Here is an 11,523-nt window from a genome sequence, read left to right on the forward strand (position 1 = left end):
GGACACTATAACCTTAGATGTGCATGTTCCTACTATGCTGCTGTATTAACTGCCATAACATATGAGTCATATTCACATTACTATAGATATTGTTATAGTTACTGTTACTCTTTGGTTGCTTGCATCTCTGCAAGTGTGTCTGTCTCTGTCTTTTGTCTGTCTTTGTCTTTCTCTCTTTCTCTCATGTTACTAGGTAAATTCCATATATATAAAGTCAAAATGTCCGAGGGAACCCCTTCATTCCCATTATTTTAATTGATCTAAAATGCCAATATAACGTGCCCTTATATAATTTTTGTTCCTTTTTCAATTGTTCATTCTCTTTGATGATAATGTTTCAAATACAAAAAACAACTAACATTTCAGATATCTACAATCCAAATGTTACTAGTCATCATTTTAATTTCAGGTTTCCCAAATGAAAAACCATTCCAGATATCCATTATGTAATTTTGACTATCCAAAATACATTCTGACTAATAAAAATGTCATTATGGATATGTACAACTGCAATTTTACTAGTAAGAATTGTAGTTATCTAGAATTGAAAATTGTAGATAAGACGAATGTCATTGTGGATTGCTTAAATTATCATTCTGACTATTAAGAATTCAGTTTTGACGAGGAGAAATTGTATTATGGATATCTAAAAATGAATTCAATGTGATTCAATTAAATGTTAAAACCTTGCGGGGTTGTGGTTAGTGAGTCGCCCACAAACTGCTTTACATGCGAGCAGCGTCATTTGATGGTTTTTGAGTCTACAACTGAAAGGGCTTCCTACACCATAATCCAGATTTCACAGCAAACAGGCTACAGAGTGATGCCGTATTATTTATTTGCTGCAGGAGTTATGTTTTAGGGTTATCCTGTATTTTGAAAAAAAAAAAAAAGGAACTCTAAGACAAGACACAGAACTTTTTCGAGTCCATAATCTGGATTTAATGATACCCTCTTGCATCCAACCTTCCATGTGCAAATGTACAAAGCAACAATTAAATAGAGTTTGTGAGTGTACATTCAGAACAAAGGAAATAATAAGAAGTTTTTATAACTTAAATAAACATTCTCTGATCTTGTATAGCTCCCCAAATGCTGTACTGTACTGAGGTTATAATCCCCAGGTTTGCTATAGTGCCCACAAATGTTCTCTCATTTCCCACGTCCCCTGAGACGTTTTGGGATTTGGGAACATTCACAAAACTCAAGGATAATATCTTTAAAAACTAAAATTGTAAAGAGCATCAGTCACATCTTCACACCCCCTGCTTAGTCTGCTCATGCCTCAGGCAGGCTCTGATCCCATGTTATTATTGCAGAACGAACATCAAATCCAAACAAATTCAAGAGCATCTTATATAACGATAAAACATAATCAAAGGGATTTACCTTATTGCAGTGGTAGGTATTGCTTGCTTTACATAGTTATATCATTCGCACCGTGTCATGCAAAATGCTACACAGATAAACTACACTGTGTAACTTAACAACCCGTCAGTTTTACAGTCAGTTACAATATCCAGACTCATCCAGAGAGTACTCCAGTTGATGCACATGCACATCATTTTCACATTAGTAAAGTGCAGCATACAATATAACACTTTTGAAAAATAACTGTTGGCAGAACAGAAGCAGTAATGCGGCAGTGGCATGACACTTAAGTTGGCATGTTACCGATACTGTGTATTATCACAAATTTCATTCAGATGTTAAGGGATAGTGCATAAAATAGATTAATCATTTTTAGATTAACTGCCTCGCTTAAAACATCAGGTAAAACAGCAAACCTTTAGTTACATGGCTTAAAACATTTTGCAGTCTTTCATTTATTTGGCACATTGTTGATAAATGCTCGCAAACATCTCCTTTCGCTCTGACGTTGACATACTGTATCTACTTGGCACTGAGATCCACCACCAGGTGCTGGTAGGCCAGGGTGTTGCCTTTGAAGCTGGCAGCCAGCAGAATGTCCTTGTTGTCGACAGATACCAAGTTGAATGCTCGCGGGGCTCTCATGTTGAGCTCCTGGAAGGGCTGAAAGCGCTGAGTGAGGTCATCCCACAGGTATACTCTGGAGAAGGAGAAATCGCTTCCAAGAATGAGGTACTGGCGGAGGCCCACTGTGAAAGGATACACCGCCATTGAGCCCCGAGAGGGGAGAGTCTGGATCTCTATGAAACGCTGCCCTTCCCAGCGGAGGATCTTGGAGTCACCTATGAAGCGTGTGAGGCAAAGGTAAAGAACTTTCCTCACCCAAAAGTGCTTAACCATCTGCACGTCTGCTAGCTCTGTGATTTGGGAGAAGAAAGCAAATTGCTTCTGGCCCCGGTTCCACTGGTAAACCACTGGGGGCTGAGAGGCGCTGGAGAGGATGAGGTGAGGCTTTCCCCCAACATCAAGGAACTCCACATGGGTGTCCCGATGCCAGGGATGGAGGGACTGGTGGGTGTAGAAACCATTGCTGTTCCAGCGATAAATGCTGGTGGAGCCAGCCTTAGAGCTGTCTGCTACTACAAAGTACCACTCCTCATCCAGCTGGAAGGTCTCCACAAAGTTGGGCTTCCTCACGCGAGTTGTGTCAATGTCTTGGATCTTTACAAAGCGCTGCGGGCCCTCTTCCCACCTGTGATAACAAAGAGGATGTTATAATATTCCTTAAGCTGTTTACAATTAAAAGAAATGTGCCTATTTGCACAGAGTTAGATGAGAAGATTGAAGCTAATGCTGGAAATCTAACAAAGTACATGTACTAAGGTAACTAGGTACAATTTTGAAGTACTTCCATTTCATTCTAGTTGTTCATACCGATACAAGTATCAGAAATGATACTGCCTAAATCTTCAAGTACACAAGTCTATGCACCGATCCGATACCACTTAATTCAGCCAAGTTTATCAGTTTATTTGTGTTCTGTTACCGTTATGACTGACTGTCCAACTACATTATATAAGAAAGCTCTGTGGTTATAATTCTCTGTATTCTTGTTCATGATTTACAAACCTGAGCCAGCCAATACAACTATGATGGTATAATATATAATATTTTGTTTTTAACGTTATCTTATTGGTTTGGTACTCGGTCTTGGCCGATATGCAAGTTCAAGGAATCGCTATCAGGAAGGAAGAAATGCTATCAGAACTTCTCTAATGCTACTTTATTCTGCTAATCCACCACTACATTTGTACTCTTTACTCCACTATATTTATGTGACAAAGTAGTTTGCAGATTCTGATTATTACTACAAAATATAAATCAACTAATGAATTAAGAAGTTGTGAGTATACTTTTTCTTTTGGTGCATTAATGACGCAGTCGGCAACATTTGTTTAATCATATTCACTGACGCCGACACTATGCACTGATAGAACAACATAAATCATCCGTTTTTTGAAAAAAAGGCGCCTCTACGTGCACATAGAGCTTGTTGTTTGTTTTGCATAAATCAACCGCGCCCGTATCGTCATGTTCACTCAGTGCAGTTCACAGTTCGTGCACACGCCACAGATCCCACCTCCCCGCTCGCGCATGACAAGAGAGTGGTATCAATCTTCTCATCTAACAGTCGACAAGAAGGCGGATAAGTGTATTTCCCAAAGTCTCCAGCTATTTTTCTTTTGTTTCTGGATAAATTGAACAGGTCACCAGCTGTTCGCCTGATTCAATTGCAAGCCTTACTTGTAGATATGAGATCCACCAAAAAGTTGAGCAACAACCATGTAAAGACTGTCGCTTATCACCACTGGTTTGCAGTACACAGCCGAGCGAGCTGCAAGAGAGATACACAGAAGCAGAAAATACAGTAGAATTATTATTTGTTTAAATACAGAATTGTACAATAGTGATGCTTTAATCGCTGGCGACTTACAGGTAATGTTATGAAACCTTCTAAAGACCATCTCAACATGATCCCAAACATACAAGGTGCAGAACCCTGAATCAGGCTGAGCAAATGCCACAAACTGGTCCTCATTGAACTCATAGGACTCCACTGACACAGAGTGGAAAGGGAAGGTCTCATAAACAGCAAAATCTATAGGAAGACAGCAGAGAATTACAACAAAACACAACACAAGATTGTGTGCCATGACACTACAAAATGTTGGAGAGAGACAAGATGAAACCTGCGCTGATGCAGTTGAAGTCTCGTGGTGCGAGGTCGTGGATTCTGCGTCCCTGGAATTCAAAGGGGCTGGCACAGTAGATAGCAGGAACAGAAGTGTTGGTCTTCTCCATCCAGTCCACCAGCCATTTAATTTTACAGTCGCAGCGGAAAGAGTTCCCCCGCAGGTCTCTGAGTAACAGATAGGGTGACACATCGGTTTAGATCACAAATGCTCAAAAAACATAACTCTTCCAGAGCCAACAGGAAGGAAAACACAGAGAAGTGTTGTTGTGACCAGTATGGTTTGACTCAGATACAAACCACGCACTCAAGCATGACAGTTTTTGCAAGTGTGGTAGTCCACTAAACCCTCAGGGAACCAACAAACCAGTGTTTTGTAGTGACAGGTCAAGAAGTCAAGTTTTTATTTCAGTGAAGGCACACTTACAAATCTGTGAGGATGTCTAGATGTTTGAAGAGATCTCTCGGCAGCTGCTGGAGGTTGTTGTTTGAGAGAGACCTGATAAAACATGAAAAGAGTTATAACTTTGTCACGCTCGTATTGTATGGACATGCTAAAGAAACAGTGTCCCTGCTCTTTCCAAGTCTTTTTTCTGTTTATTATTGTGTGATGCTGTGATGACAGAACAGGCGCAGATAAGTACAGGAACAGACAGCCTGAAAGTTTGAGACAAAAAGAGAATCGAAGAGTACAAACAAAAAGTAAAACAAACAAGAATTACATTAGTTACATTCGTTCAAACAGCTCGGTATGAAGCAAATGAGGTAGAGAAGCTGTATATGCAGATGGTTGTGTGTGTGTGTGTGTGTGTGTGTGTGTGTGTGTGTGTGTGTGTGTGTGTGTGTGTGTGTGTGTGTGTGTGTGTGTGTGTGTGTGTGTGTGTGTGTGTGTGTGTGTGTGCGTGTGCGTGCGTGCGCGTGCGTGCGTGCCCGTGTGTGTGTGTGAGAGAGAGAGAGAAAGAGAGGTCGGAGTGAAGTGTGAGAGTTTATAGGGTTGAGGGGTGTTCATACAAGATAATATGTAAATGCACATATATCAAATACATATACTTATTTATGTATACAGTCATACATTTACTTTTTAAATGTATAACGGAGATAGAGGTAAAAATACATACATATAAAATAAATAAATACATAAAAATGATTAAATATTTAAACACAGATCACTGTGCGTATGTGTTTGTGTTTGTGTGTGTGTGTGTGTGTGTGTGTGTGTGTGTGTGTGTGTGTGTGTGTGTGTGTGTGTGTGTGTGTGTGTGTGTGCGTGCATGTGTCTGTGATGTGAGAGAAATTGGGGGAAAACAATGTGTTGACCATAAAATATTGGTTTTGTAACCAAACTTTGTGGGCCAGTTTTAGAAAATAATTGTATGGGAGATCAAAATCCCCCCAAAAAGTTACATTTTCTAGTTTGGTCCAGAGATGTTCTGTATAAAAAATTTGGTTATTGTTCAAAATGTGTAGGAGTCGTAGCAAAAAAACGGATTTGAACACAATTTAAGTGGCGGGAGATTGATCTAGACACAAATGGGCATTCGTTTGGACCCAAAGAATCCAGGTTTCTAAAAAGTTACAGGACGAAACATAAACTTTGTTGTTATAGTGCCAGCATCTGGCCATAATAATACTACCCAGAAAGTGTGAAGTTGATCGTATGAAGGACACTCTCTCTCTGACACAGACTCAGAAAGTCTATAGTGCAAACAGTAAACAGGCGTTCTCCATCTTATTAGCTCATCAAAATACTCACAGATGAGTCAGCGATTTGAGTCCTCTGAGGGTGTACTTTGACAGAGCCTGGATGTCGTTATTCTCAATGAACCTGAGGAGACAACAAACCACTCACGTGTCACACGGTAATGCCAAACTCTGAAATGCAGCCAGTATTATGGGATGTCCTCCTGCGGGGCACCATAGTGTGCAGAGTGTGACTGTGAGCAGCTGCCTATGGGGGATTTACTATCAAAAGGTTACGGCTTGTCTATTGTGAGGACTGAGCCGAAGTTGACAGCAACTAAAGATGTGACAATACGGATAGATATTTGATCTTTATTTTGTATTCGACAGATAATATTATTTAATACTCACTTGATCAATTATAACGTTTGTTTCACATATTGTTATTCATTCACAATTTCTATGCCAATTTTATTATGTATTTACTTCTTATTTAGCAAAATTTTGACTCTTACTTGTGTAACAAGTGGGCTTGTTATCAGCCCCAGAAACTGATTGTTTGTAGATGTATTTATATATGTGTTTGTTGAATATGTATTTTTCTTGTATGACAGTCAAGCCAGTATCAGTGCCTCAAGACAGAGATGTCTCTAAATAAATGTTCCTGGCAGTTTATGTGTGTTTTTCTCATATTTTTTAATTCACTCTGTAATTTGTTTTACCCGAGACAGGCATGTGCTCATATTCAGTAACTTCATTGACCTTGATTTGCAATGCAAAGAGGAAAAATATTGATATTTCTTTACCAAAAAATGTGGTGTAACACCCCTCCATTAGCTCTCTGAGGTTAGAATTTTGAATTTCCAAAGATTTCAATAAAAGAGTGCCCTTTAAAGGGTTAATACTCACTTGCAAAGAAAAGGTAATAAATTGTACGACTCTTAATGGTAAAAGCTCATTTCATGCCTTTGATTAATGTGATAACAATAAGACACTGAGTGCAGCGAGTATTACAAAGATCTGCGGGTCAGCATAATTCAATCCTGTCTCCGTCTGTCTATTGATTTTTCGAGGCCACACGGCATGTGCATACTCTTTGGAGGTGGCTGGATATGGAAGTCTGACTTTATTAGCATTCACAGCAGGTAGCGACGGTAGTGGCAGTGATGCAGAGAGGCCTGATTGCTGGGCCGCAGCCAGAGCCACGCAGTACGCAGCCAGAGGCACGGCCATCGGGGAGAGCTGCCCGCTCCGAGCCATCAGCTAACTACTTTCTAAAGCCCATCAATTCACCGAATGGAACATTCAGCTTTATCGCACTACAGAGGCTGTGTGCTCGCTGTCCTAGGAGGATTTATTTCTCTTTTACTTTTGGTTTCCTTTGCCAATCCCGAAAACTTGCTTTGCATCCTTGAGGTTAATTGTATTCACTTTGCAGAAAAATAAACCCCGCCTGCAATTAATCATTCACAAAAGAAAACAACGCATGAAAGGAAAGAAAGGAAGGAGTGCTGATCTGCTGAAAACTTTGCCTCAAACTGAGCTTATGTAACTTTTGCTAAATAATTATAGTACCATGGTGAATGCAAAACTTAATGTAAAACTAGTAAAGGTAAAGTAGCTGACTCGGAAACATAAGTTATGCAACAATGTTTATGTAAAGGTCTCTTATTGTAAAAAGGGAGATTTCCATGTCTTTTTTGATAATAAAGCAGGTGGAGTTGCTACTCTATAGAGATACTGAAACTATCAAAATGCTCAATCCACAGACAAATACACACAGCCCGTATTCAGAAACTGTCTTCAAAAGAGCCTCCAGGACTTCTGTACGGTCGTGATGTCACAACTATACTATATATAGGTAGAAAGTGCCGCACCAGTGCAGTCAGAGTCATTACCCAGCTGCAATGACAGTGCAGAGACGCCTAGAGTGCAGATCTAGAAACACTGACCAATCAGAGCAGACGGGGCTTTATCAGGAGGGGGGCTTTAAGAGACAGGAAGTAAAACGGAGCGTTTCAGACAGAGTGAATACAGGTATATTCAGACAAACAGTATGAGAAAAATTAAGTGTTGTTTTTTTTTTTTTAACATTAAAGTATCTCATCATGTATGGACCTGAAAATGAGCATGATATGTTACCTTTAAAGTTAAAATTTGGTGTTAAATCATCCCAGGGTCTTTTTCAGCAAAAACAATCATCAAATGAGCCATCGAGAATTTTTTTTTTACTGTAACAAATGTTAACAGAGAAATCCCGGACAATCACTAACAGCTGAATGTGCACTAACACTGATTGCCTCGGGGATGCACGATGAGTGCATTAAAACGTCTTTTTTTAACCACTAATACTGCTCCAAATAACACCAATCCTCTGCAGTAGCATGATAAGAGTCCTTACACATAAAACAAAACACCAACAACGTAGTTAGTGAACCCAGAGATTATTAAAAGAGTGTTTTGAAAGACTTACCTACTGGCCCCGATAGCAGATCCTCTCATGGTAAAGCCCATTTAAGTCGATTACCAAATGTTTTTTTTTTATATGTAGGTACTCTTCTCATGCTACTGCAGAGGTTTGGTGTTATTTTGAGCAGTATTAGTGGTTAAAAAAAAAGTTTTAATGCCCTGAGGTGATCAGGGTTAGGCGCATTCGTCTGTTAGTGACTCTACTGGATTTCTCCGTTAATAGTAACATGAAAAAAATTGTCTCGATGGCTTATTTCATGAGTGTGTTTGCCGAAAAAGACCCTGGGATGATTTTATGCTGGAATTTCACTTTAACTCTTGCTAACATTAGCCACCGTTAGCTACCGATCATACCAAAACAGGTAAAGCTGTGGTGGCTTAAGCCCTGACTGTATTGATTTTATGAATCTAACTTTACATTTGTAATATAAAGTATGTGTTATGTTGTTACATAGTCTCACTTCAAACATATTTATTACATTTTATCAATATTTCAGAAAAACCAGGTTCACCAGAACACAGCAGGTTAAAAGACTGTTCAAACTCATCGTTGAAGTACACAGTGAGACACTTACAGGTACTGCAGGTGAGACAGACCAGCAAAGGCATCATCAGCGATCATGGTGAATGTGTTGGAGTTCAACAGCCTGCAAAAAGGAGGTGGGTCATTATTAAGTCATGTCAATAATGTAGTTCATCTTTAACTGAAGCCAGAGGGCTAAACAACCGGCTGCCACTTTAATATCTAAAAAGAACTATTTCCATTAATTGGTGCTCAGCTCTGTCAGCACTAACACTTGATTACACCTGCCTGTCCTGGGTCCGTCTGTGCTGAACCGGTAGCCATCTTCTCTTTTTACTGCGTGCTGTCTTATTGTGGTCTTGTTGCATGCATTCTGTATTTGTGCTTCTGCTTTGCATGCTGTGGTGTGATGTGTCTTGCGTCTTGAATGATGTTGTCTAAATTGATGTTATATATGCTATTTGGTCATGTTTGTTAACTGCTGTGCATGTTTTGTAGATTGCCCTGGCTCGTAATTTTGTAATTTTAATCTAATTTTTTTAATATTCTATATTCTGTTCTGTTTTTAGGGTGACTTTAACATCTGTCTAGGGACCACAGATGATAATTATGGCGCATTTACAGTAATGTTATTAATGTGCACTGTCCCTGTTTTCAAATAAACTAAACTTCATTCGTCTCTGGGCTGATTTACAGATGCTTTTTAAAGAAGCGAATACAATGCATTTATAAAAAACAGTTTCAGTCTTTATCACATATAACATAAGCTAATCTAATGTAAACACATGATGCATTTCAAATCTAAACAAACACGCAGATACACACACAGGAACACATACACACACACACACACACACGCACACACACACACACACACATACACACACACACACAAGGATGTGACTACCCACGCTCATGATTGCATCTGAGTAGATAAATGGCCTTTTGTCTGGCAGAGCAGAACTGAAGGGAGTCAGTGATTAGCAATGACACTGATACAGAGCCACTTTCTTATTACTGCTATGTCACCACTGTTTTCAATAACCATTCATTTCTAGTAGCTGAAGTCACTCTCATTGTCACGGCAAAACAAAAGACGTCTGCGTGTGCAACAGTGTCGGCTGTGTGAAAACATGCGTGGGACATTAAGTGCCGTGCCTGTATTTTTTTAAAACAGTGTGAACTGGTGAGAGAGAAAGAGTGAATTAAGAGTTTAGGATGTTTCCAAGTTGTACAAGTGCTCTGTTGTGTGACACTCACAGGAACTGCAGGAGGTGGAGGTGAGAGAAAGCTCCCTCTGGGATGGTCGTGAAGGCTGCGTTCACCATCGTCCTGTTCAGACAAACAACATCAGTTATCATCAGATGGTAGAAGATTGTTCACAGTGTATTTTTTTATTGCTTTAATATCCAGTAGGGCTGAATATTACAGAACTAGGACACACAGGTTCCTTCTTCTCTAACTTCAAAACGAGGGCACCTCCACCGGCCTGTGCTCTGGAAATCCCTCGCCTTAATATTCAATCCATGAGCGATGGGGGTCAATATCACATGAAAGGGGGCACCTTGTAACCTTCAAACCAGCAAAACATAACCTTCCCCCATCAAGTTTTTCACTTCATTACATTTGCTCTATTTATTGAGCGTAACTCTTCAAGATTAGATCTCTCAGAGGAGAAGCAGGTCCCCTGCACAGGGATAGGGAATCTATTGTTAGTTTTCCTCCCTGGAGCTCGACAGGATTTTACTGCTGTGCCCCCTCAACGAAGTTCAGTATATGGTACAGTAAAGTGACATTATTATTATTATTATTACGTAATGCTGTCTGGTATACATCTCTCTGTTAACGCAAAGACACACTGCATCAAGAAAACTCTTTTAGGTAATTAAAAGACAAGTAGGGAGTCACGCATCATTACATAATGGAGGGTGACATCAGTGATGTAGCCATCTGTAACAGCCTGCATAGTGCTCACACTTCATGCAGGTTATGAAAAGCACACACACACACACACACACACACACACGCACACACATACACACACACACACGGTGGACTCACAGAGAGATGATTCCAGGGGGGAAGCTCTTTGGGATAGCCTTGGTATCCACACAGAAGGCACTGTCTTTGGTGCAGGAGCAGGTGGCAGGACAGCGGGGTGTCTTGGGGGCTCTCCTGGCGTTCGATTCCTCTGGCAGGCACACACAGAGGCACAGAAGTGACAAGCAGATAAGCCTCGTCCATCTCTCTCCGAGCTCCAGCATCCTTGCGCAGGAGGAGAGGGAAGCTGTGTGGATGAGTGTCTTGAAGTTTCTCCTCAGTGGCTTGTTGAGAGGCGATGGTCAGCCTGCCTACAACCCCAGCAGTTTTGATAATGCTGAGTGCAGAGTAGAGCATGAGAGAGAGGGGATGGGTGAGAGAGAGAAAGGAAGGGAGGGAGGAGGGGGGAGTAAGTAATGGTCCTGTGTATCCTTGGTGGGTGTGGGTGCTCTGCAGCTTCCTTGGGTCTGTGCGATCCTTCTGTCTGTCTCTCCCAGGAGCTACTGCCAGAGTGCACACTGCAGGAATGACGAGCGAGGCTGCTTTCTCCGCACTAAGACCTGTAGGCAGCACAGCTGACAATGAATTATTTACTATTGCACATGCAGGAAACCAACAGCAGCGGGTGGGGGTGTGTGTGTGAAGTGGCCGGGTTTGTGTTGATGGAAGATTTTACTGCCATGTTCCG

At 40.7% G+C, this 11,523-nt stretch overlaps 1 protein-coding gene across 1 annotated transcript; it reads right to left on the reverse strand.

Annotated features, from left to right (window-relative positions):
* Positions 1–975: 975 nt before the first annotated feature.
* Positions 976–11,141, reverse strand: lgi3 (leucine-rich repeat LGI family, member 3). Its single transcript, XM_083911686.1, has 9 exons — positions 10,857–11,141; positions 10,056–10,127; positions 8,848–8,919; positions 5,877–5,948; positions 4,551–4,622; positions 4,122–4,291; positions 3,866–4,030; positions 3,676–3,766; positions 976–2,623 (listed from the first exon to the last, which is right to left on the reverse strand). Exons 1-9 carry the CDS (start codon positions 11,057–11,059, stop codon positions 1,894–1,896), a joined length of 1,647 nt encoding a protein of 548 aa, XP_083767812.1. The 5' UTR covers positions 11,060–11,141; the 3' UTR covers positions 976–1,893.
* Positions 11,142–11,523: the final 382 nt, after the last annotated feature.

Source organism: Echiichthys vipera, assembly GCF_963691815.1.
Source record: "Echiichthys vipera genome assembly, chromosome: 4".
NCBI classification, from domain to species: Eukaryota; Metazoa; Chordata; class Actinopteri; order Perciformes; family Trachinidae; genus Echiichthys; species Echiichthys vipera.